This window comes from Spermophilus citellus, assembly GCF_964194105.1.
Source record: "Spermophilus citellus genome assembly, chromosome: 18".
Taxonomy (NCBI): Eukaryota; Metazoa; Chordata; class Mammalia; order Rodentia; family Sciuridae; genus Spermophilus; species Spermophilus citellus.
Window position 1 is genome coordinate 20,246,715 of NC_138200.1, and position 27,571 is coordinate 20,274,285.

At 37.5% G+C, this 27,571-nt stretch overlaps 2 protein-coding genes and 1 long non-coding RNA gene across 5 annotated transcripts in view; 1 reads left to right on the plus strand and 2 right to left on the minus strand.

Moving 5' to 3' along the window:
* Positions 1-7,863, minus strand: part of DPY19L3 (dpy-19 like C-mannosyltransferase 3) — an 81,625-nt gene extending 73,762 nt beyond the window's left edge. The window contains exons 1-3 of one of the 2 annotated variants that reach the window (XM_081274490.1): positions 7,526-7,863; positions 5,625-5,766; positions 2,708-2,841 (exon numbers count right to left, since the gene is read on the minus strand). In XM_081274490.1, coding sequence (XP_081130616.1) covers positions 2,708-2,841; positions 5,625-5,745 — 255 coding nt within the window. In that variant the 5' untranslated portion in view covers positions 5,746-5,766; positions 7,526-7,863. Of the gene's footprint in view, positions 1-2,707; positions 2,842-5,624; positions 5,767-7,066; positions 7,506-7,525 lie in introns of those variants that run through there. The other variant, XM_081274491.1, reaches the window with a different exon arrangement.
* Positions 7,864-7,894: 31 nt separating this feature from the next.
* Positions 7,895-18,808, plus strand: LOC308637746. Its single transcript, XR_014019678.1, has 3 exons — positions 7,895-7,999; positions 15,993-16,318; positions 17,096-18,808. It is a non-coding gene; the product is annotated as an uncharacterized lncRNA (long non-coding RNA).
* A 2,598-nt stretch (positions 18,809-21,406) lies between these two features.
* ZNF507 (zinc finger protein 507) overlaps positions 21,407-27,571 on the minus strand; it is a 35,077-nt gene continuing 28,912 nt past the window's right edge. The window contains exons 5-6 of one of the 2 annotated variants that reach the window (XM_081274489.1): positions 26,000-26,134; positions 21,407-25,878 (exon numbers count right to left, since the gene is read on the minus strand). In XM_081274489.1, the coding sequence (XP_081130615.1) occupies positions 25,512-25,878; positions 26,000-26,134 (502 nt within the window). In that variant the 3' untranslated portion in view covers positions 21,407-25,511. The remainder of the gene's footprint in view (positions 25,879-25,999; positions 26,135-27,571) is intronic. The other variant, XM_081274488.1, reaches the window with a different exon arrangement.

Sequence of the window (27,571 nt, forward strand, 5' to 3'; positions counted from 1 at the left end):
CCTCATGAAAATTTAATGAAAATTATGGCTCCCCTGACTCCTCCCCCAAATTGCATATAATATCAGAAAGGTATAAACATGCTAAGGTCCATTTATGTGGCCAGATTTTGTTTTGTTTTGTTTTCATTTTAATTTATTCTGTGCAGTTTAAAATGAAAGTTAAATCATACAAACCACAGAAATAGAAATAGTACTGACCAATTTTTAAACAAAATCACTGATTGTTTATGCACATTCCCCACCTTTAAGGTTACACCTTGCTGTATGTATAAAGGTACTATTAACATACATAGGCTATTCCTCATATGCTTATTTGTGGAGCAGCAGGATGACAATGCATCATAGCACAGCATACAAGGTTTCCTTTAAGAAACCACAGCATCAGTATTTGGTGAATGGTTATGCATAGAACTGACTCTGAGGTAATGCTGAATATTCCTTATTGAATGTAGCAAGGTACACTAACAAATGGGAAATGTAACTTTTAATATAAAATGTTACTCTTTATGCCTTAAATGTAAAATTCTGAGACACTTTAAAAGCACACAACACAAGATGCTTTAACTCCAGACTCCATAACCGAACGCTATTCTATTGGTTGCTGAGCCCATGACATTTGAGGATGGCTCATTGGCTTTTTAAAGTTAACTTCAAATACATAAGCATTTAGTTTACCAGTCAAAATCTATAGCTACATCGATTACATGTTACATTAAAACATAACTATGGAGAAAGGCTGACTTTTAAAAAGATTACATTGTTTTCTTCAAAAGTGTTATTCTTAAAAGCAAGAATGCACTACTTTCAATCTTGCAACATGTTGTGTGAATCCATAACTTTATATCTTTTAAATCTTTCAACAAAATATTTTGAAATGGTTCTTAAACCTAATAACATCTAAAGAAATGGGTAGGCATGTATGTGAAATGGCTGTCTAATATATAACAATGCTTCCCTTATGAAAATCCAGTGAGTGCATTCTATATTTACCTTGACATAAATATTTCAGACCTCATTTAACAGAGCTATATAAATATTTAGTGTTTTGGCATTTAAATCCCAGCAATGCTACCATACAGGCAATTTTCACTAAAAGGTTCAGAAGCAAAAGACTGATGTGGGAATGGTTAGCTGAGAAGGAAATGAAACCAATCTACCCGAGTTCCTGAGTTTAGAATCAATCCTTAAAAAGATGGTGTATTCCAGAACCATCATTTTGGGGGAGGGTTTAGGTAAGAGTTTACTATTTGTGGTCTGGATGCAGTTCTGGTAAAATTCAGCCTCAAAAACAATAAAACAAAACAGGAAAAAGAACGGAAGCACCATACCACATAGATAAGTCTGAGTTAATAACTATTTCTCTTCCATCTCTTAGTGGCCATAGATATAGGCACTATGTTAAGTGGGGTGCATGAAACGAAAGTTTTAAATAAAGAATTAGTCTGCAGATTCTTCATTATTGACATCTGTAATTCCTCTTCACTCTCTTATAATGAGTTATAGCATGGCAAGTGTGAGCTATTAATATGCTCTTAGGTATATTTCTTAAGTAAGTAGAACATTTCTTAAAATTCTATAAAATAAGCTTGAAGCATAAGTACCAATAAATAATTAAGAGGCCAGATTAAAACTCCATGGTTTAGAACAGTGGCTCTCAGCCACGATGGTTATACATGCATGCCTCTAATCCCAGCAACTCAGTAGGCTGAGGCAGGAGGATCCCAAGTTTAAGCCCAGCCTCTTAGCAACTTAGGTCCTACACAACTTATCAGGACACTATCTCAAGATAAAAAAACAAAATAAAGGGCTGGGGATGTAGGTCAGTGATAGAGTGCCCCTGAATTCAGTCGAAAGAAAGAAAGAAAGAAAGAAAGAAAGAAAGAAAGAAAGAAAGGAAGGAAGGAAGGAAGGAAGGAAGGAAGGAAGGAAGGAAGGAAGGGGAAGGGAAGGGAAGGGAAGGGAAGGGAGGGAGGAAGGAAGGAAGGAAGGAAGGAAGGAAGGAGAGAGAGAAAGAGAGAAAGAAAGAAAGAAAGAAAAGGTACACTTTCTTTTTTTTTTTTTTCCTTTGCAAACAACAGGGGGAAAAAAATTCATTTTTTACTGTGACCTAGTTTGAACTTACATACATAAAATCAAAATCAAAAGTTCACAAAACAGCTGGGCTGTAATCCCAGCGGGTTGGGAGTTGGAGGCAGGAGGATCGAGAGTTCAAAGCCAGCCACAGCAATTCAGTGAGGTGCTAAGCAACTCAGTGAGACCCCGTCTCCAATAAAATACAAAATAGGGCTAGGGATGTGGCTCAGTGGTCAAGTGCCCCTGAGTTAAAAAAAAAAAAAAAAAAAAAAAAAAAAGTTCACAAAACAATTTTTAACCCTATTATATATGATAGTATTTTCTTGTATTTAAGAACAGTGTTACTTATGATTTACTACACCTTCACAATTCATAGTTTGAAATTACTAGTAGTTTGGAGTAACTGAAGCATAACTACAGTAAGTTAATGAAAAAAAAAAAGGGAACTCATTTGATTATAAAAATTCTGATATGTTATTTTAAAATAACAAACACAAGCCTTTTTTATCTACAGTCAAACCTCCCAAGAGATTAGATCCTTTATGTCAAAACTATCTTGACTTAGGTCATTCATCCACATGGCTAACTACTGGAGACTCTGATGGGTAAATCATATAACAAAGAAACCCCATACCTTTATATTAGAGAACCATAAATCATTCTCATGTAAGGTGGCAAGGTAGACAGATGTAAGAAGTCCAATGCAAAGGGCAATGGTCCCTCCAATTGTAAATGACAGAATCTTCCAAAATCTTCGGCTGGCACAACCTTTTAGAAAAATCAAACAGGTAAATGAGTATAAGGAATTTAGCATTTCAAAGTTGTATTTTATACTATAAAGTAAGCTAAATTCCAGGTGCCTGTCACTGGTGAAGGCTTCCCTATCCCCAGAAACTAGTTAAGGGCACCTTTCTGTGATGCCACAGATACAGACTTATTTCATTCTCTCGCTCTTTTTTTTTTTTTAATATGGGGTCTTACTATATTGACCAGGCTGGTCTCAAATTCCTGGCCTGAATTGATCCTTTTGCCTCAGCCTTGCAAGTAGCTGGGACCACAGGCATGCACCACTGTGCCTGGCTTATTTTCATTCTAATTTTTTACCCCACTATATCTAATAGTTCATTTTTTCCAACTAGAATATGAGTTTATCATACCCACACACACTGTTTTATTCATTTATAATGCCTAAGACCTGTGCCTGGCATAGGTGAATAGCTAGAGTTCACATATAAAGTCTGCTAAATGGAGGAATAAATAGGTTATAAGTATAGGATGTGAATAATCTTCTAGATGATCTACTTATAATTTCAGTTTCTACATTAAAACCTTGCAAAAAAACTTGATTACTTACAATTAAAAAAAAAAGGAAAAATAACCTCCTAACTTAAAGGAGATATAAAATAGAAAAAATATAGCACATTTAAGAGAGTTTAAATGTCCTTAATACTGGATACTTTCGGGATAATAAAAAATGATTAATATTTTATTAGGAAACAGATGCACAAAAGAAAAAAATGGCCAATAAATGTAACAGACTGAGAAAAGATGTTCAAATTCATTCAAATTTATTAGTGTTAAGGAAATGCAAATCAAAACAATGAGCTATACTTTTTAAAACTCTCGGCTAAGCCATACAGGGTGGTGTATGTGTCTAATCCCAGTGGCTCAGGAGGCTGAGGCAGGAGGATTGCAAACCTAAAGCAATTTAGTGAGACCCTGTCTCAAGATAAAAAAATTAAAAAACAAACAAATAAACAAACTAAAAAGTGTTGGGAATGTGGCTCAGTGGTTGAATCAGGGCCCCTCAGCCAGCCTCATGCCCCTGGGTTCAATCCCTGGTACCAAAAACAAAAGCAAACAATACAAAACTTGGCAATGTGGTAGCTTACAAATGTTAATACTCTTGTTTGGAAAGGGTATTTTTTAAAAAGTTGACATTTTCAAACACTGCTGGTAGAAGAACTAGTACCTTTCTGAAATGCAATATGGCAAGAAGAATTAAAGCTACTAATTGAGCAAACCATTTGACCAGGAATTCCAAGACTAGGCATTTACCCCAATGAAATAATTAAAGTTTTAAATAAATATTTATAATAATTCTATTTGTATTAGTAGAAAGGATATTTATCATAATTCTATTTTTATTAGTAGAAAGTTAAAAAAGCCATTATAATATTCACCAACAAGTACAGCTACATAATGGAATATTATACACTATGATGTTTTAAAATTATGCCTATAATTCTAGTGATTCGAGCAGCTGAGACATGAGGATTGCAAGTTTGAGGCCAGCTTCAGTAACTTAGTGAGACCCTGTCTCAAAAAAACAAAACAAAACAAAAAAACCAAAAAAACCCCCCAAAAAACAAAAATTGCTGGGGATGTAGCTCAGTGGTAAAGCACTCCTTGGTTTGATCCCCAGTACCACAAATAAATAAATAAATTTTAAAAATTTATTGTCTGACTTACATGTTCATAACATAATAAGGAAAAATAGCAACCTTCAAAACAGCATGTGGGTCTCAATTTTGTAAAAGTAAATATGAATGCTTATTGGTGTACATATTCCAAGAACAAGCTAAACAGGTCATCCATGGTAGACTTGGGATGGGTAAGTTTGGGGGAGTGTTTTTTCCTTTTCCACTTTTCTTTAGTTTTCAGGTTTTTTTTTTCCTGATGTGAATAAATATTGCTTTAGTAAAAAAAACAATCCTCAAAGTTGTGTTTAAATGTAAAACAAATAAACAAATTCGAATTTGCATTGCATAAGGTCAACTACTCTGTATTGTCTAAAATGCATTAGATATTAACAGCTGAGCTGAGTGACAAGACCTCCCAATACACATTTATTTTACCAAACTGCTTTCTCAAATGCATACTAACTCTGGTAAGAATTGACATGGCTGCAAAGAATATAAATTGTCAGATATTCAAAATGGCCAATAGGCTTGGAATTTTTCATGTTTACTTTTAAAATTCTAATCATTCTTAGTTAGAAAGGCAACTCAGAAGGCAAAAAGTTGGCAATTAATGCTATCTGATGTGTTGCTTAGTGAGTCTTCTGTATTATGTGAACACTTTATCAAGTTCTGATCACTCTTCCTGTCCCCCTCTCCAAAAATGATCAATTTCAGGAATTCAACTGTGAATAAAGAATACAAAATATTTTTATTCATCTTTCAATACTTTAATGAAATGAGAAACTCATTCAAGGTAGGCTGCTTATGGTAAACAGCATTCACAAACCAGAAAAATAGGAATAAACTAAAATCTGGATGATGGGTAAAGTACTACTCTAGAGTCATAGAATCAGATTGGCATAACCACAAATTAATGAATACACAACACATGAAGAATTCTAATCAAAGTTCTTTCATCTAATTGTAACTGTAAAACCAATATAATCTAATAGCAGTCAGACTATTAGGGGTGCTGGAACAAGGTTCCTCAATAGTTAAGTCTCACCTAGTTTTTACCCTATTAAAGTGAAATTTTAATATGCATATATAAAAGCAATCCCAAACACTGCTTTAATTTAAATCACCTACCAGAAGACAATTTATTTTCCAACTTCACATTTTCTTTTTGTGCTGGAAAATCCTCAGAAACTTCTGTGGTTTTTACTTCTTTTCTTTGCCGGATGTACATCATGATGTCAAAGACATGCATGCATTGTTCTTCCAGTCACTTCTACAAATAACATAGAAATAAATGGCCCATCCATATGCCAGTCCCCTCTCCCCAACACACCCCATGCTCATGTGTGCTTAAGTGACAACCTGGGCTGTTGTCCCTTGTTTAGTAGGCCCTTCCATTATTCTCATCCAAATCTCAATCAGTTTTCAAAGCTACACTCAAGATACATTATGAAATATTTAACTCAACTCTATTAAGTGCTTGTTCTCCAACAGGTACTGCCAGAAATTAGGATTACAGGTGAGCTACACCGCTGCCCAGGACCTTCCAGGAAGCCTTCTTGGATGCTTCAAGTGGGCTGATATTTTTCTTCCCAGATACATGGCACTTAAGCATACAATCTGTTACACAGTTACAGAGTTTCAGGTTATATTCTACAGTTCCACAGGCAATAGATTTTCAGTATCTCCCACAGAACTGACCACGTGGGAGAGATTTAATAGTAAACTGTTGTCAGCCAGATTTTAAAAAACTGAGACTTTTTTTTTTTTCCTGTCTCTGAATTTTAACACCTGTGTTCTTTACAACAATTCATGCTGGAAGATTTATGCCTCAGTGGTGATGACAGCGGGGGTGTACCAATCAGGGCAGCTGCTATCCCGGGGAGCAACAGTGGGTGTTAAGGCAGCGAGCAGCAGCCTAGTTGGGAAGCTGCAAGTGGGAGGCGGGGGTGTGGTGGCAGTGAGTAAGCTGGTTCCAGGCCCCCAGAACATCTTGCTTCACTCCTCTGAACAATGAGTAGCATTTTGCTAATTACTTATTAATATGATCAGTAGCCTGACATGATTGTTTAAACAGTTTATTAATTCCTAAAGGCAAACAGCTTACTCTATGTAACAATCCAACCAATAGGATACAATTCATTTATTCATTCATTCAAAAAATCGTCAGAAGGAAAACAGACTTAAGTTCTTTGCCTTCAAGCACGGGAGACTGAAGCTGGAGCAGTGAGAAAGGAGTATAGCAAAGTCCTACAGCCAGAAATGAGCTTATTCCCCCAGATGGCCTAATCCTAGAACCATGCCCTCTGTAAGTTGGAGAGGAGTTTTAAAGACAACAGTGTACACATTCTAATATATTAAGTCAGAGCGTCTACAAATACTAAGAGAGCTAATTATGTGTCTAGACTGCGGTAGTTTCACTTACTATGAAACAAAAGTTCCTCCAGCAAACGAAACAGAATGCCATTTTAAACGTATGCAAAAAGGATCTGCTAGCAATCCTTTATTAGTGGCAATGACTAGTACAGCAGTGCGCATCCTCTGGGCGCGGCAGGGCTCTGTGTTCCGCTTACCTGCGCACCACACCCCAACATCACCTGGCGTCCCCATCTGAGAGATAACCGGGGAGAGGCCGGCTGCTGAAGTTTAGGCGCTTTGCTCCAGCTCACCAGGACGGCGAGTGGTCGCGGAGAATCGAGCCCACACCCTCCCTCCGCCCGCGCGGCCAAATGCGGAGAAGTAGCCCCGCAAAGTTGCTCTCTCCGGAGTTTCTGCCCCTGACCCCGCATTTCCGCCCGACATTCGCGTGCTCGGTCCCCTCCGGACGCCCAGAGTGCCACGGCCGCGCCTCCCCGACTGCGCTCGCGACGGGGCGGGGCCGCGCGAGAGCCTCTCGGCCGTCGCCGCGGGTTCCGCGAGACGCCACCAGGCAGGACGCAGCAGGCACCCGCCCGCCCCGCGAGACCTCTGGGGCCCTCCGCGAAAGCCTGGCGTCCGCGTGTTCCCTCGCGGCCCGACACGCAGCCACAGACCTGCGGTCTCAGCCGTCCTCACGCGCGGCTCCGGTGGGGTAGGAAGCGGGCCAGGCTAGGCGGCGCCGAGGGCCGCGGAGGCGGGGCCTCACTACGGACCGCAGCGCGCGGCAGGGACAGGAAGGACTGGGCAGCAGCGGAGCTTTGTGCAACACGGTGGAATTGGGGGCCGGGGGGGCGTTGGCAGCCCCGGGAAAGGGGCGCGCCGGGGAGGCCGGTCCGCCACGGCTGCACCCATAGGTCCCGGAAGCTGCCTGTTAACGGGAGGCTCCACCCCCTCCCGCGCCGCCACGCCCCGTCTCGTGCGGCGCCGGCCGGAAGGAAGCGCGAACTTCCGCTCGCTGGTCCTGCCCAGCCTGTTGGCAACCCTGGTAAGAGCCCGCCAGCGGAGCTGCGGGACAAGTCCCGCGGTTAGCGGGTGGTAGAAATTAGTTCGCTTATGCCGACGTCCGTCACCCGGGGCTGGAGCGAGAGGTGCGGTTGAGGGGAGGAGGGACTCGGTCGCTCTGGGGAAGGGTCGCTCCAGGTCCGACGATTGAGAGCCGCGGCCCCTGTTTGGGCCTGGGAGCCACCAAGGCTGGGTTTGCGGAGTGGGCTATTTAAAACAAAACAAAACAACCCCCCCTCCCCAAACTTTCTTCCTACCTGTACCCTCCTGTGCCCATGTCCTGCTGGATGCGATGTTCGTAAGGGAAGGTATGACGGATTGAGCAGTCAGGTCACTTGGACAAGTCCCGGCTTCCTACGTTGCAAGGACTGCCGCGCCCCTCCCCGGGTCCTGGCGCCCCAACCCTCCGATTTTTGCTGATTTGGGCTTGGTTGTTAGTTACTGACTGCCATTGAGAGTACCCGCGGAAAAAGCTTTTGCATCTCCTACGATGCTCCTGTAGTGCTGGTGCCCCGGGCACTGTTTTGTCAGTTTTTTTCTTCCAGAATATGGTCCTGCAGTGTTGAATCTGGTATGTTATTCCATCACTAAACTGGATTTTAAGTCTTTTTTTGAGGAGACCTACTGTGCTTATACCTAGATAGATATCTTTAGTAATTACATTGCGAAAACCCATAGGTAAAACCTTTTACTTAGCACATACTCAAAATAGATGTTAATTGAATTTTGATGACGAATTGCCATTTGGGACCTTCACCTGTGAAAAGGCGGCTCATCCGTCTAATGCCTAATTCCAACACGAAACTACTGCATCCAGGAAACCTTTTCTAGTAACCCCTGCCTCTTCGATATTTTTCTCCTTTTTGTTTCCATTGCTATTCATAACAAGCACACTCCGTGAATGGTCGAGATATTTGCTGCGTTGCTTTAATAAAAATGATGCCAACTTTTTTTTCAGATGGTATTTGTTGTATTTCTTAATGGTTGTTGGGTTCTCCTATGGACTTTAGGGAAGGAACTGCATATTTATAATTTTTAATATTGATTCCTTACATAAAATATATTTGTTAAGTACATATGTGAATTGATTCCTCTTTAATTAGCATTTTCCCTTATTGTACTCAGTAAGTTTTTTTTTTTTTTAATTGTCTCACTCTGGGGGAAAATGTGACTTGTGAAATAGCAAGGAAGTGCTACTTATCAGCTACTGTTTATTTTAATATTATGAAATGGCTTTACTAAGCAAGATAAAGCTTTAAGACTTTAATAAGAAGTAGAACTCCCCCACCGCTTTGCTGAGAGTTAGCCTTGGGAATGAATAATTGAGTGTCTTAATACAGTGACTCTGGGGCTAATGCATGATGAGTATAGGCCCTCTCCCACCTCTGGCTCTATGAGCAAGGAGTTAGGGAGGGACCATAAAAGGCATAAGCTCTGGAATGGATAAGACTGACTGCAGTGGTACATGAGTATACCCATTGTTTGCACTGTGTTTGGAAGTCCTAGATTTTTTCTGCTCTATTGAGCAATAGTTGAGTTTTGCAATTTTTAAGTGTGGTATGGGGACCTGCTGCATCACTAGCACCATCACCTGGGAACTTGTAAGAAATGCACATTATCAGGTCCTCCATACCTATTGAATTAGTCTCAGTAAGAGTTGCCACCCACTAGTCTGATTTGAAGTTCTCCAGATGATTTTTACTTCAAGAACCACACCAGAACCTTGCTACTCAATATATGGTCTGGATAGGCAGCATGGCCATCACCTGGGAACTTAGAAATTCAAGATCTCAGGCCCTGCCCAAGAGGTATTAAATCAGAAGCTATATTTTAATATGATCTCCAGGTGATTATACATCACACTTTGAGAAGCACTGCACCAGAAAACATTAATACTGTTCATCACATCCCTCCCATAGAAGTGTCTTGCCTTGGGACCAAGGGTGAGAGCTCTCCTGTTGGTGTCTTTCTTTTCTGGTGTATGATGTTCAGTGTTAAGTTGCTTGACTTAGAAGTATGAACACTCTTGATCATTCCTGCCTTCTGCAACAATAGACTGTCCAGGTGTTCCTTCATTTACCTTTCTGGTATTCTTTTTCAGTCTCTTGTGCATTCTTATCCTCTTAAAAAAAAAATATATATATATATATATATATATTGGCGGGGGGAACCATGGCTCCAATATTTACTGATCTTCTGATTAAAAAAAAACACGATTTTTTTTTAATGTCTAGATATATTTCCTGATGTTCAAGTCCCATATGTCCACTGTCTGTTGGACATTTGTATATGCAAACACCTCAAACTTAATGTGTGCAAACTTTTTAAAATCCCCAAAGCCTGGTTTTTCTTCTGTGTGCCTTGTTCACTTAACTGCTCACATACAAAACATAGGAACCAGCCTTGATTCCTCCCTGTTGTGTAATCTGTATTATCCAATCAAATACAGACTCCTGTGTTGTTTGTCTCCTAAATATCTGAGAACTTGCCCACTTCATTTCTGTTGCCACCACCTAAATCTACTATTTCTTACCTGGATCATTTCAGTAAAATTTTTATTTCCTTATTCCTGTCCTTTGTCCTTGTCCTTTCAATCCACCCTCCATCTAATGAATGGTCATACAAAAATAGATATCCCTTGTTGGCTTATTATTTTAATTATTAAGCTCCATAACAAAGTTTGCAAGGACTGTCAAAATCAGGCTCCATTTGTTTGTCTTCATCTTTATATAAATTTTTCAAAGTCTTGCCCATGACTTTATATAAGTGATTCTTGCACTCATTTTACCTGGCAACTTTAGATGTCAACTTAAATGATCCTTGCTGCCTGGTATTCATACCCTTGCGTACTCCTGTCTCAATGAGTCATGGTGGTTCTTTGTGATTAGGAGAATACTGTGGAAATGATAGCTTGGGACTTCTGAGGCTAAGTTATAAAAGACCTTCCAGTTTCAGCCTTAGCCTCTCTTGGATTACTTACTTAGGGAGGATACCTTTTGAGCACACTCCAATAGCCTGTAGAGAAAGCCATGTGGGCTGCAACTGGCTGTTAGCCACCAAACTAGCCATCCATGGAGTGAGCGAGCCATCTTGGAAGAAGATCAGCCAGCTCCAGGTCACCCTTTTGCTGACATCAGAAGACCACCCCCCTAGTCAGAACTGCCTGTGTTATTCAGATATCTACCACAGAAACAGGATAATAAATGTGTACTGTTGTTTTGTACCACTAAGTTTTGGGGTAATTTTGTTATGCAACAGTAGTTAGCCAATAGAGTAATAATCACTTCTGTGGATGTGTTTTAATTTAATTTCTTCTCACCTAATGGGACATTTGCATTGTTTCTGATTTTGAGCTTTTTATAAGCAATGCAGTAAGAACACTCTTATACATATGTAATTCTTCAGGAAATGTTTCTAGAAATAGAATTGCTAGAGCTCATATTCTAAATTGTGTTAAAAATTGGCAAACTATATTCCAAAAAGGTTAAAAATTCTATTACTTATTTTATTGCCAATAACATGTATTACAGTGCTCATTTCTGTATGCCCTTGCCAACAATGGATATCTTTAATCTTTGCCAATCTTAGATGATGGTATATCATTAATTTATATATATGTATTGGTGGGCTGAAGGCAATGATATCAGGCATTTATTGGCGTTTTTTTGGTTCCTTTTTCTGATTTGTCTTTCTGTGTTTGTTGGCCAGTTCATCTATTTAGTCGTGATATGAAGGGATTATTTGTAGATTACGGATATATATTAACCTTTTGTCATATTCATTGCAGGTATTTTTCTCATTACTGTGTATCTCTTTTGGTGTATTTTACTCCACAGGGATCTTCCATTTTTATATGGTTTAATTTACCATCTTTATAGTTCTAGGTTTTTCCATCATGCTTACAAAAACATTCCTCATCTTAAAACTAAATTTTTATACTTCTAGTATTTTAAAATATTCTTTTTAATAATGAGATAGAGCTGACATAATCTTTTTTCAAATTGGACAGTTCATTAGTTCAGCATCCTTAGTCTACTGATTTGAATTATTTTTACAGTATACTAAGTTCCTATATGTGAATGACCTATGTATAAATTATTATGTTTCAATGATTAAAACAATGAACTAGTCTTACAATAGTCTCACATGTTTTTAATTACTGTTTCTTGATAGAATGCATTTTGATATTTGGGAAAGCAACTGACTCTTATGCCTCTTTTTAAAAAAATTGTTTTTTTACTTGTCAATGGACTTTGTTTATTTATACACAGTGCTGAGAATCAAACCCAGTACCACATACATGCTAGGCAAGCACTCTACCACAGAGCCACAACCCTAGCCCCTCATTATGCCTCTTTTTAGCAGAGCAAATATCGCAGCAATTTTGCATACTCATTTGCTCAGATAAACGTCATAATTTTCCAGGTTCCAAAAAAAGAATTCATGGAAATTTTTATTAGAATTGCATAAAATATATATACATGTTTACAATATTGAATGTTCCATTCAGGAATATGTATTTAGTTAAAGACATTTTTGCCCATTACATATGTTTTTTCCAATAGTACTTTAATCCAAGTCATGTTTCTCCTCTTGTCCACAAAGGTTGGCTTTTCAAGTGCCTTGATGAAAGAATAGTTGTCTCCAAATTTTATCCAATAGTTTTTGTCTTCTCTCTCTCTCTCTCTCTCTCTCTCTCTCTCTCTCTCTCTCCTCACACATTTAACTGTGTCACTACAAATCTACAAATGGAAATCCCAATATCTTCTATCTGCATCCCATTGCATTATTTTATACACTCCTTGTGTACGACTCATGTCAGAGACCACAGAGGTGGGTTGTGTTGATGGCATTCTTCTGAGCCTCTTTTGGACACTTGGTTCTCAAGGGACCCAGGCCAAGTCATAGGGATCAGCTTTTTTGGTGCTCACAGATCATTCCAGTCACACAGGAATTAATGTTATGCTAGATTCCTTCTTCTCTCCTTTCTAATACTTGTCCATATATAGCTCCTTCTCTTGTGAGAGTCTTCAGAAAAGCGTTTTGGAATAGTATTTTTCTCTTCCTTTGATCAACACTGTATTAATTAAATCTGAAGTGGTTTAAAATAGCAAAATTCATAGATGGACTGGCATAGGTGCAGACTTACTTAAGGATTCTATTAAGCAAAGTTAAAGTTACCAAAGTATTTCAACACGATCAGTTTTGTTTCATTTTCTTCCTTAACACCTGCTATTCTTCTTACCTCTACTTTCCTGTACTTTTTTCTCATTTCCATGGTTACCACCTACGCTTTTTTTCATTTTCATGGCTAGAATAACTGTTATATATTTTTGAACAAGGACATGAATAGTCAAGCTATTCAACTAAAGCAGATGATGATGTTTTATCACATAAGCTTTTTGCCAAATCTGATGATTCCTAAATGTTAGCTGTTCAAGTCCAAGAATCAGTGGCCTCAGCTGGTCCTTCCAGTTTCTTTCTTTGGACTTCTCTAATGTCACTCCCTTAACAACAGGTGTATATACAGGTGTCTAAAAATCCCAGAAGCAGATTTTTTTCCCTAGTAACAGATGCCAAGGCGTATTGTGAAGCTTGGGACTTTTTGGATTTTCTGTAGGGAAGTAGAACTTCGAGCCAGAAAAGCATGTTTCTAACACTCTCAAATTCAGACATTTTATCTCGCATGAAGTCATGGCTAATCTAGTGCTGGGGTGGATTTTACTAACACCTATCAAGTGTTCCCCCTTCCTGAGTCCATCCATGATTGTGGTGAGCTGGTCTGAAGGGCTCCCTATGCATTAGAATAATTTCCAAGTTGAGTTGCTCCTCTTCAGGCAAGCCTGAAAGATTCTAGGACTCAAACTAGCCCAACAACTGTGTGGAGACTATACTGGGTGGATTCACTATTTTTAATGACTGACCTTCATGGATGGATCGCAAAATTGGCCTCCTATTAAAGTTTTATAATCACAATCTTTGAATTTCCAGTCAAAATATCAGGAAATGAAGTTCTCTCCCTATAACTACCTCAACCAGCCCATTTATACAAGAGCATACATTCTCAATGGTGATACCCCTCCCAGTGGGGAGAACATTATTTCTTGGGAATTGAAAAAAAAAAAAACCCTTACTTTTTAAATGTCACACAGTACCTAAACATACCTACTTTACATCTGTGGTAGTAAAATTTCATGGAGAGGGACCTGATTAGGAAAAAAATGTCTAGAAAAGCCTCCTTAGGAGGGTGATAATGAAAAAACAACCAGTTGAAATATTGATATAGTCTAGGTTTTGTGATGAGACCTTTAAGGAATCCTAGCAGAATGCTTTTCTCTTTAATGGATTTCTTTATGCATAGATGGGAGGAGGGACAGTCTAGAAATAATACTGAAGGTTTGGCATTGACTAGGATATAGATGCCATTTCTGAAACAATAACTCAAAAGCCAATAGCTTATTTGTCAAGGCAATTATTTGTCTATCTGTTATGCACAAAGTCCAGTGCTACAGTGTTAGGGACCCAGAATCCTTGTAATCATATAATCACATAAATGTTTTTTAATTGTTATAAAATTTACTTTTTTTTTGCACTGCGGATGGAACCTGGGAGTGCTTTACCATTGAGCTACATCTTCAGCCTTTTTTAATTTTTAAATTTTGAGACAGGGTCTAAGTTGTTGAGGCTAGCCTCAACCCTGCAATCCTCCTGCCTCACCTCCACCCCAGAGTCATGGAGATTACAGGCATGTGCCTCTGCACTTGGCTCCATCTTACCCATTTTTAAGTATACAGTTCAATGGTATTAAAACATTCATTTTTTTTTTTTTTAGAGAGAGAGAGAGAGAGAGAGAGAGAGAGAGAGAGAGAGAGAGAGAATTTTTTAATATTTATTTTTCAGTACTTGGCGGACACAACATCTTTGTTGGTATGTGGTGCTGAGGATCGAACCCGGGTCGCACGCATGCCAGGCGAGCGCGCTACCGCTTGAGCCACATCCCCAGCCCCAAAACATTCATAATGTTGTGCAATTATCACCATTATACAGCTCTGTAACTTTATGTCTTGTGAGACTGAAATTTTAGGTTGACTCACAATACTCCCCATTTCACCTTCACTCAGTGCCTGGCAACCACCATTCTACTGTATCTATGAATTCGACTCCTCTAAATTACCTCCAATAAGTGGAAGCAAACATTTTGTTTTTGTGATTTGCTTATTTCACTCAGCATGATGTCTTCTTTAAGGTTCAGGTATGTTGTAGCATACTGCAAAATTTCTTTCCTTTTTGAACTGAATAATATTCCATTGTATGAATATACCATATTTTGCTTATCATTCATCCATTGATGGACACCTAGATTGCTTATGAACCTGGGCATACAATTATCTCCTTGAGAACTTGCGTCCAATTCTTTTGGGTAAATGCCCCCAAATGGAATTGCTGGATCACATGGTATTTCTCTTTTTAACTTTTTGAGTAACTGCCATACTAATAACTGCCACTTTTCCACAGTGGCTGTACCATTTTACATTCCCATAAACAGTGTACAAGGGTTCCAATGTTTCCATATCCTTACAACACTGATTTTTTGATAATAGTCATCCCAATGGGTGCAGAATAGTATCTCACTATAGTTTAAAGGATTTTTTTTTTTGTGTGTGTGTGTGACCACGGATTGAGCCTGGGGTACCACTTTACTGTTAAACCACATCCTTGCCACCTCTTTTTAAACCTTTAATTAATTAAACCCAGCCCTGTCCTTTTTCACCCGCCTTTGGTAATGTATTTAGAGACAGGTTCTCCCCAAGTTACTGAGGGCCTAGCTAAGTTTCTAAGGCTGGCTTTAAACTTGCAAATCTCCTGCCTCAGCCTACTGAGCTGCTGATTATAGGCATGCACTACCACACTACGCTTCTTCATGCCCAGTTTCATTGTAGTTTTGATTTGCATTTCCCTGATAGTGATGTTTAGCATTTTTATATGCATATTGGCCATCTGTATATCTTCTTTAGGGAAATGTCTATTCAAGTTCATTGCACATTTCTTAATTGATTTTTTTTTCTTGTTGCACTTCAGTTCTGGACCACATTTGAGATCATCATCAGTGTTAGTTCACCACATTCATATGACAGCCAGCAGAAAAGTGAAAGAAGTGAAGGAAAGGGAACTCTCCTTAATTTTAAGTGCATAATCCAGATGTTTCATGTATCACTATTAATATCTGATTAGCCATGATTTAGTCACATGGCTCATGCAACTACAAAGAAGAGTTGGAAATACAGTCTAGCCGGGCTGCTATGTGTTCAACTAAACAGTCTACCATGATGAAAGAGAAGAATGGATGTTGTGGAATAACTGGCTGCATCTGCTACAACTCAAGTGGGAACTTCTTTCTTTGGAAGGTGAAGGTCAAATGTATCTGGCTTCTTTGATGATCATAAACCTTGAAGCACAAACAGCATAAAAATAAAGATGCTAGCATGTAGGATTTAGGACTGAGAAGCAGAATCAGAATAATTCATTTAAGAGTATCAGTAATGGGTCCAAAACCAAAATATATCTATTCAGCTGATTTGGTGCTGAAGGAAGATTCCTTAGTTAAGTGTTCCCCCGACTACTTCATGGAAAAGGAGAAATTTCTTTTTTCCTTCTTTCTCCATGCTAGGGATCAAAAACAAAGTCTCCAGCTTGTGTTCTGAGCTAAACCTCAGCCCTAGACTTCATTAGCCCCACCCGCTACTGGAAATTGAATCCTACTGGATGGGTTTTACTAGAAGAGCTCTCTCATGGACATTTAGAAACTCAATAAGAGATGTTTAAGTTTTTGAGTAAATCAGCTGAAAGGTGCTATGTAAATGCAAATTACTGTGCAGGCAAGATTTGGTGTTTCCTTGAATTTCAAAAACCCTTAGGTTATTTAATAACAGGCATGGATGTAGCTACACATGAATTCTAGCACTTCTCTTTGCAGGAAATAAATGTTAACCGTTTTAGGACTTTGATTTACTTGTATATACTGCCCTTTATGTTTCACTTCCATATTTTTAAAAAATATATTTGGAAAGTGTAACATGGCTGGAAATATGGCCACTAAGCTTTTACTCCATTTAGTCTTTTAAGGGTGACATCTATGGATTATGGCTAAAAATGCTGTTTTTTTTTTTTTAAACTTTTTTCAGTTTCCTACTTGATCACAAATAGTGGCAAATCAGTAGAACTAGGAGAGCTACATCCCAGGTCTGCAGGGGAGCACCCAGCACAAAGGAGCTGGCACCTGGATTGGCTTGTGAATCCACTTCAGGGTTAGGACTTCTCTGCACCAGAGTCCTTGTGAAATGGCTAGAAGACTGACTCCTGTGTGACAGCCCTGCACGACCTGGGACAGGCCATTTCACACTTCTCCAAGAATACTCCAAACCAGATGAGCTAACAATACACATATTCTGGAGCTCTTGGAGGGCTGGATAGCTGGTTTGTCTTCCCCTTGCTTCAGATAGGACATGGCGACTGCTTTCCCATTAGGAAGAGTCATGCTTCCCCCCTCTGCTATTACAAAGAAAACAAAACTGCACTGGATGCTTTATCAGCATTTGCAGGCTCAACACAGAGTTGCTCCAGGTGGGCATAGATGTTGAGGTTTCACCCATGTGGTGGTACTCTGCTGGACTCCAGCATCAGATCATCATTGTAGGGGGGCACTACCTCACCAACCGTGTTCTCACACTTCTACAGAGAAGGTCTAGAAAGTGAAGATAACCTTGCAACCACTAGTTTCCTACAATTGCTTAATTATTTAGGTGTAACTCTTTGTAGAATGTTAGCTGTAGAGGAGCCGAAATAAATACAGCTTAAGATTTGAATCACATTCTGCTGTACTTGTTCTCATAAGCCTGAAATAGAATTTTCTAACACCTTTTGTGGTTGGATATACTGAATTTAAATAGGACTGTAGATGTAAACAAAAAGAGCAAGATGTGGATTGATGTGCCTATTTCAGTAAAATGTAGCCATGTTATTTTGGAAATACCGATACTATAATTAATAAAATGACAAGTAGGGAAAAAAACACACAAATTTGGAGAACAGCACTATAGTGATAATAAACTTTTAAATGATAGTAGATGCCAACAAAAAGGACCTGAAGAGAGAATAACAGGTTTTATTTTGTTGAGGATCTTTTCAGGTCTCTATAGTTTACACATTTAAGATAACATACTTTCTTACCAACTTTAATTTTGGTGCGGGAGATGGAACCCAGGGCCTCATGCATATTAGGTATGTATTCTACCATTGAGTTATACCTGAGCTCTATTATTACTAGTTTTAAAAACCATATTTGATCATTACTGATGCCAGTGGCCATGGCATGGATCATTATAAATACTTTTCATTTTTGCCTTTTACAAAGGTCAAAGATGAGAAATGAGAAAGATGAAATGGTTGGGGCCAAGTTCATGGGCAAGGAGTCATCATTTTCTGATTTTTGTTTTCATGATACTGGATACTGCATGTAGGCATACTCTACCACTGAGCTACATCCCCAGACATTTTGACACGTTCTCACTAAGTTTCCCAGGCTGGCCTCAGACTTGTGATCCTTCCTACCTCAGTCTCTCAAGTCAGTGGGATTACAGGCTTGCACCACTGTGTCCAGCTCATTTTCTGATTTGTGTAAATAAAATTCTATCTACATAATATGTAGAGTCTTTCTGAAACAAAGGCCTCCTTGTACTTCGGCATTGCCATGAAAGTACCTGTCTTACATTCAATTTTGCAAACTATTAAAGAATGGAACCTTTATTATGTGGATCCAGTGAGACAGTTGGTATAAATCTGGTAAAGTTTGGAACACAAAAAATACCAACATCTGACAATTTCAATATAAGGCAGTAAGAATTTATGTTAGAGGCCTAAAATTAAGGTTTTTTTTTTTTTTTTTTTTTTTTTCTTGGTGCTAGGGATTAAACCCAGGGGCGCTTAACCACTGAACTACACCCCCAGCTCTTTTTTGTATTTTATTTGGAGACACAGTCTTGCTGAGTTGCTTAGGGCCTTGCTAATTTGCTGAGGCTGGTTTTGAATTCGTGATTCTCCTGCCTCAGCCTCCCAAGCTGCTGGGATTACAGGCATGTACCACCACACCCAGTTAAATTAAGATTTTTTTAATTTAAAAGAAGATCTATACTCTTTTGTAAGGCAAAAAATTTAAACAGTGGTTACCCATTACTGGAAAAAAAGTATCTGTAAGGTTAATAAAAAGAATAAAGCTGGCATAATTTTATAAACACTTCCTGGCTCAAATGATAAAACTAGATAGATTTATTAATACACCACTATATTCTGCAATTACATAAAATGAGGTCTACAATTCCCTAAAACAGGCAAACTGGGTTTTTCTGCATATATGATTCTGGAAGTGGTTTAAGCATTTGGATTCTGAGATACACACCAAAACACATTACCTAAGTAAGATTTTCATATGGCACCAATTAAGAACAGAGACTTCTCTTAAGAATTTCCAGGGCCAAATATGTTCTCATTTTACATCTTTGCTGATTGATCTGGAAGAAATCTATGTAGGAGAGTACTGTGACTTTTTCGTAGCTGTGCCAGTTTAATCAACAGCTCTACATCAAAGCCAGCTACAACCCCCTCTCCATCCATGAATTTGGCTTTAGAGTCAGACATGCTATTCAATATAAAGAGTGTTATCTTTAGATTCTTTTCATTATATCCTGGATTATTCAAGTCAATAGTCACCCCAGTTGAGTGGATTGATTACTGTGGTCATCTTGTCCCATGGTTACTCAAGCAGTGTCCAACTGTTTGCAAGTGTGAAACAATCAAAGCTAACACAGACATGATAAGGTCATCAGGAGGAAAGTAGTACTTTCCATGGTGGCATTAATTTACTATTTAATAATGCATGTTACTTTAAACAAGTTGTGTTTAGGTTTAAATATTAGAGATGACAAAATAGTGAGACAGGTTCAAGTCATAAAACATGCATAAGACTGAGGAAGAAGAGGTAGATGATAAGAATGACAGAAGAAGAAACAATACAGTTCTAAAACACTTCTCGAAAAAAAAAAGCTTTCTTTGTGTTGGCTTTCCATCCATGGTTACCAAAATACCTGACACAAACAACTTGTAGAAGGAAAGGTTTATTTTGGTTCATGGTTTCAGTCTATGGTTGGCTGGCTCCATTGCTCTGGGCCTGAGATGAGGCAGAACATCATGGCTGAAAGGTGTGGCAGAGGAAAACCACTTAGCTCAAGGCAGCTGGGAAGCAGAGAGGAAGGGACCAAAGATATAGTCTCCAAGGCCATACCCCAAATGAACTGCTTCCTCCAACCATGCCCCTCTGCCTACAGTTTCCATTACCTCCCAATAGTCCACTGAAGTTACTAATCCATCAAGTGGTTAATCCTCTGATGAGGTCAGGATTCTCATCATCCAATCACTTTTCAAAAGCCCCACCTCTGGACATTATTGCTTTGGGGAACCAAGCCTTAACATATGAGTTTTGGGGGACATTCCAGATGTAAACTCTAGCATTTTTTAATAAAAAAGTCTTTTCTTTCAGGTAGTTTTAAAGCACAGGTTATATATACCATTGTTCTGTAGTTCAACGAACTTCCTGATAGTAAATAATTTGGACTTTGTGGGTCGTACGGTCTTTGCCACTAACAAATAGTGCTGACATTGTTCCTTGAAAACAGCCACATGACATGTAAAAAAGTGATTTCACAATCACTTTTTTGGTGGCGCATGCCTGTAATCCCAGCAGCTCAGGAGGCTGAGGCAGGAGCATCATGAATTTAAAGCCAGCCTCAGCAACAGTTAGGTACTAACCAACTCAGTGAGACCCTGTCTGTAAATTAAAATACAAAATAGGGCTTGGGGATGTGACTCAGTGGTTGAGTGCCCCTGAGTTCAATCCCTATTCCAAAAGGAAAAAAAAAAAAAAAAGTGGGTGTGGCTGTTCCAAGAAAACATTCATTTACAAAAACAGGTGGCAGCCTAAATTTAAAGTAAGGGCCATAATTTGCCAATTTTTCTCCTAAACTAGCACTATCCAAGAGAAATATAATGTGAGTCATATGTAATTTAAAATTTTCTAGTAGCTACATTTATAAAATAAAAATAGGTGAAATTAACTTTTTTTAAAAAAAATATTTTTCTTTAGTTATAGATGGACACATGACTTTTTATTTATTTATTTTTATGTGGTACTGAGGATTGAACCCAGTGCCTCAAACGGCTAGGTGAGCGCTCTACCACTAAGCCACAACCCCAGCCCTGAAATTTTTATTTAACCCAATATATTAAAAATTTTATTTTAACATGTAATTAATATAAAAAACTATTTACATATATTTATTTTGCAACTATTGGAGCATTTTAATTATATTTCAAGTGATCAATAGTCACATGTGGGTATGGGTACCAAATTGGACCATTATGTTCTAAACTTTCCAAGATAGGAATTCTATAACTAATTTAGAGTTTAGTGACACAGTGTTGGGATTTGGATTTTGAAAGATAGGGGATATGATTATATTGCTCCAGGGAGTACAGGACCAGGGATTAAAGCTACTGGGACGAAATATGTGGTGTCAGTCACTTCAAGCTGAGGTGGCCCAGGATTCTAAAGCACAAACTGATAACTAATAATGCAGTCAGATGATGTTAGCATCACTTACCAGTGCAACAAACCAGATGTCAAAAGACATGAGACATTAGACCATGGAATAATGACAAGTGAGAACTCATTGCTGTAATCTCTGGCTTTCAGTAAACAATGCCAACCATCCTAAGTATGACTAGTCTTCAGAACTTTGACCACAGCAGAATTGAAAACATAAGTGTGTGATTTGGAAGACAAAATTAAGACCTACTTAGCAAGGGGAAAAGCTCCAAACTTAGACTGAATTTTAAAAATGATTTCAGAAGCCAAATGCTTTTTCAATTATTTTTGTTTAACAGTTTAATACAAGCCAGCAATAGTTTAAAAAGTTACTAGAGGGTGATCATAAGCCTTACCTTTAGGAATCTTTTATTTAAATATAGCTATCTTATCAAATCAACATTTCTAAGAACAGACATATGTATAGTTAATAAAACTTAAAGGCAAGTGTTTTTAACAAAAAATTTATTACCAAAATACAATATTAAAGTCAATACATGACAAACTCCTGTAAAGCAAAATAAATTATTCTAACATTGTACAGTATTTCCAAAGGTAGTTAAAGAAGCGCTATAGACCTTGCTTCACTGTTCTGAACAGATAAACTGTTCTATCATGAACACAATCCTAGAGTTTCAGCTTTAAGGCATGCAGCTCAATGTGCAGGATAATTTTACAAAATGCAAATCATCCTATTTTTAATAAGATACAGTGTCAGAATTAACTTTACATGTAGTCTTTACATGTCAGTGTTCCAGAAACTTTTATACTTTGGCTATAGAAGCAATGCCTTAGTGTTACACAATACTTATTTCTTAAAAAAATACATGTATTCATATCCATGAATATCAAACTCAAATTTCTATTAAATATATTTTATAGAATATTACTTAGAGCACCTTGCTGTACAATAAAAAAAGATTAAATAAGTGTCTATGAAAACTAAAAATAGAAGTCTCATAGAGAAGCCTGCTTGTCTTTGCCAAGCCAAGTACGCTACAGGAAGATACAATGTAAACATGGATGCCCACCATTTGCTTTGTGAGAAAAAAACAGAAAATCATTATAAAGCCATCAACAGCTACCCTGAAGAAGATGAAACATCTAAATCAAAGGCTTCAGTCAGTGTCACACACGCACTGTCTGGCCACAGAACTTAAGTCTACAGATCAAGAGGAATATAAGCACAGTACTGTTGGAACACTGGGGACACCAACCACATTCTGGATTATTAAAGAAAGGGAGAAAACATCAGAGCCCTGAAAAGTGTTATTTATAATGATCAGAATGCATTATCTCCCTGATTCTCACCTTTGCTGAATTTAGTTTATTTTAAAACTATTTTCACTATCAAATCTTAGAACTGTATAAGTGTTCAGAGCAGAAAACAAATAGTATGAACTCTATATGACAAAAGGTCTAGTAGCAATAAATAATTATTCCTATAAAGGGATTCCCTATTCATTATTTTAATAACTCTTTTCTACAATTATAATTGCATATTTAATCTTCATTATTACTTTTAGAAAACTCAATTGTTCTTGGCAGAAACACTTTTAAGCCTTGCCACAAAATAATAATGGGAAGATTTAAAATATTCTTGGTACATATTTCCTCCTGTAGACCAAGAGAAAGTTTTTATGGACAATTGAAAGCCAGAATCAGGTGAAAGTTTAAGGGGGTTGAACTTCTGGGTTAACTTTTCCCTAAGGGGTAGGGAATTAAATTCATGATTTCAAATGGAATATTTAAGTAACAATCAAAGGAAGTGGTTTAAGAAAATAAAGAGAGGCAATTTAAAAAGTCACACTTAAAATTTTGGGATTTTTTTTTGGGGGGGGGGTGTTATTAGTATTTTCCAAAGGATTATGGAAAAGTAAAGCCAAGGAAAATTCTTCTAAGATTGTTACTTTTCAGAATAACAAAACTTTATAAAGAAACATTGAGTCATAGTCACAGTCACCAGAAATGAAAAATTAATGTACATAGAGTGGCAACAACAATGATGAAAAGGAACCTTTAAAGGATTTTATTTGAATTCAAAATTAAATATAAATGGTTCAATTCTGAAATAGGAGAAAATGCATTTATTTAAATCCATGTATAGTGGATTTGGGAAATATAGTTTAGTATATATAAATTCATTTTATCTTTTCAAAAAGCATATATCAGAAATGAATTAACTTTCACAAATAAATTAAAGCTACCTAAATCAAAGAGCTGCAAAGTTACAGCCAACTGTATGTTTAAATATCATCATCAAAATGAGAAAAATAAAAACAAATTAGACAGTGTTTCAAGATGGCTGGCCCCACTTACATAGTTCCTAATGCTATCTTAAAAATATTAATTCATTTTATTTATACCTGGACTTTGGGAGCAAAATTCTTTCTGAAAACTTTGCCTATATAGTATTCCATTCATGAAACTCTTGCTTTTGGTGTTCTAAGTTTATCAGAGTCACAACCTCAACTCTAAATGTTAGAAATGGATATTCAGAATGTTCATCTGAAATAGCACCATGAAGATGGCGCACTGAATGGTGCACCTGCCTTTTGACTGGAGGCAGAATTTAACAAAAAAAATAAAGTATAAATAAGTGATCAGAACTACAAAAACAAAACATCCTGTTTTTTTTCACCCACTGAAACAATTATAATACAAAATATGTAATTAACGAGAAACTTATGTGTATTTGACGGCAAGTTTTACTGCGACAGCACGTTTACTTAGTTTTCCACATCACACTCTAAACAGAATTTCTTAGAAAGAAATCCTATAGAATTGCCAAATTCTGTTTGCTAATTAAAATTTTTACAAACAACTTGAATTTTTACTATATTTTGGTCACATTTGGTTATTTCTCTTCTGCTAAAAATGTAACTAAATAAAACTTCAGAAAGGAAAATCTCAATAGCAGTACTACGTTTAAGAGTCCTCTGAATTTTCTCCCTCAACTTCATTTTTATCTTAGTGTTCAAACTATTGCTAAGGCCTGATGTAATTTTTCATAGTCTGTTGCTGCTTTAAGAGACTCATTCAAATAACAAGGAATCCTCACTTAGCACTGAGGATCAGAAAGCCTATTTAACTATCCAAAGTGTGCTGTGTTCTTCCAGACACTCTGAAAGGAACCTGTGAGAAGTGCCCTGCTGTGCTCAACTAGTCACCAATTCTGTGAACTTGAGATTGATTTGAGTCTGGTTGGAATGAACCCATTTCTTCCTATTCCTACCAAAAACTCACTGTAAATTTAAGACAACAATTTACTTCTTATATGTCTATTTATAATCCAGATTTGGTTTAGAGGTCTTTCTTTTGTTTTTGGGAATAAAGGAACATCCCAGATTGAATATATGATAAATTCTTATTGAGTATATGTTAAATTCAGGGGAAGATATAAGTGGATCATTTCAAAGCCCTCTATCTGCTTCCTTGTAGACTCTGAAAAAAAAAAAAAACCCTCTAGAAGCTATGTGCCATTCTCACAAGAGACCCAGTGATTCCAGAGCTGGCATGTCAAAAGTAAACACAAGAAAGTTAAGCTCTGCTAAGACTGTGACACTTTTATAACAAGTTTTAGAAGAGTTCCTGAAAAGCCCTTTCTTAACTTTTGCTTGCATGTATGTCTAAACTATAATAAGCTTTTAATAATAAATACACTCAACACTAAGAAGGGGTGATAGAGGATTAATACCAATTACATCTTTGTTCCTCCTCAACCCACTTTCCCTCACTCAAAATATTTAAATATTACTGTTTATCCATTTGGAATTAATTTTATTACATCACAAGTTTGGTTCCAAAGTCACACCTGTCATTTCCTCTCACACCAACTAGTTTTTCTGCATCTAGTAGGTTAGTTATCTGACAGCACAAAGGTGAAACTGGGTTAACTATTCCAGCTAATTTGTGTTTACAGCTGTGCTGTGGTCTTTATTTAGGATGATGTTTACAATTTCACCCTCATGCTCTTTCATATGATCCAAGAGATTTTCTTTGCTGGTTGATTCAAAACCACAAATGCAACAACAGAAGAGCAAAACGCAATACTCCATTCCAGGAGGGGCTAGACTGGAGTTCTTTTCTAAACTATATGAGGTATTATTTGTAGGGCTCAGTTTCTCATTCTCATTGAGATCTATGACTTCACTGGGTGCTTGGGAAATCAGCTCGGAGGATGACACCAAATTTTCTGAACTTCCAGTGACAGGATCGACTCTCTCTTCACTGCTGTTTAATAGAGTTTTTCCAGATGATTTCCCCAGAACTCTTCAAAACAAAACAAAACACACCAGACCTTGAGTGGGCTACCTATACTGTAAGACTAGTAGTTTTAATTCTAACTTTAATTTATATACAGTAATAAAGGGAGGGGGGTAGAATCAAATACCTGCCACTTTGTGAAATTGCATCATTAATAGCCTTGTTTACTTGTTCGTAGTTGTAATTTTGGTCACTTGCATGCTTCCACATATGAGACTTCAAAGACGGAGGATGGCTGCACACATACCCACACAGAGAACATCTGAAAGACAGATAAGAGAAAAATCAGAACACTCCCATGATGTTATTTAAAATTTAGAATGATCTGTAATAATGATTATAATCCTTCTGCAGTTTTACTAGATATATCATATTTCACGGAATCTCAGATGACTGATTCTAAGAGATATGGGATTCAGTCATGTCTAAGAATGAGTCAATAAATGAAAGAGGCATTTTATAGAGAACTTACAAGAATCAAGACATCTTGGATTATTTCAGGTATTATATGATCTTGAAAATATTTCTAACAGTAACATATAAAATCTTGACTCTATATTACTTAACAACATACATAAAGAAAACAAAATTAACATTTTATACCACTATATTACTACTTTGTGTGTATGTGGGGGTGATACAGGGGGTTGAACCCAGGGACACTTTACCACTGAGCTATATCTTCAGTATCCTCAGTCCTTTTTTTTTGTAGTGGGGGATTGAACTCTAGGGTACTTGATTACTGAGCCACATCCCCAGCCCTATTTTGTATTTTATTTAGAGACAGGGTCTCACTGAGTTACTTAGCACCTCATTTTTGCTAAGGCTGGCTCAGAACTCTCAATCCTCCTGCCTCAGCCTCCCGAGCTGCTAGGATTACAGGTGTGCGCCACAATGCCTGGCTTACCCCAGTCCTTTTAGGGAAAAAAAAAAATTTTTTTTTTTTTTTTTTAATCTTGACACAGGATCTTGCTAAGCTGACTATGCTGTCTTCAAACTTCCTCCTCAGCCTCCCAAGTTGCTAGGATTATGAGCATGTGCCACTGTACCTGGCTATACCACTCTATTTCTTAATCAAGAAAGCCAAAAGGAAACCAAATGACTTACAACATGAACTTTGCAGATCCACAGAAAATGGAAGTAGTCATGAAAAAGTTTCAACAATTTAGATTTCATAAATATAATTGTCTTAATATCTTGCATTAGTAGTGTGGTATATTTGTTAAAATTGATGAACCAATATCAACACATTTTTATTAGATCTAATTCACAGTTTATACTAGGGTTCACAGTTTGTACTGTATAATTCTGTTTTGACACCATGACAGTGTTATGCTAGTTCCACTGTCCTTGAAATCCTCATGTTCTATAGACACTGATCTATCCTTCCTGCCCCTCAATTATAGGCAACCACTGATCTTTTTATTGTCTCCACAGTTCTGCCTTTTCCATAATGCCATATAATTGGAATCACAGCAATATGCAATTAATGTTTTTCACATCTTGTAGTGGATTGGTAGTCCTTGTTTACTGATAATAACAGATATTGTTTGGATGTACCATAGTCTCCTTATTCGTCCACCTCCTGAAAGACATCTCAGTTGCTTCTAATTTTTTGCAATTATGAAAACTGCTATGAACATTCATATGCAGGTTTTATGTGGATAAAAGTTTTCATCATATGGGTAAATACCTGAGG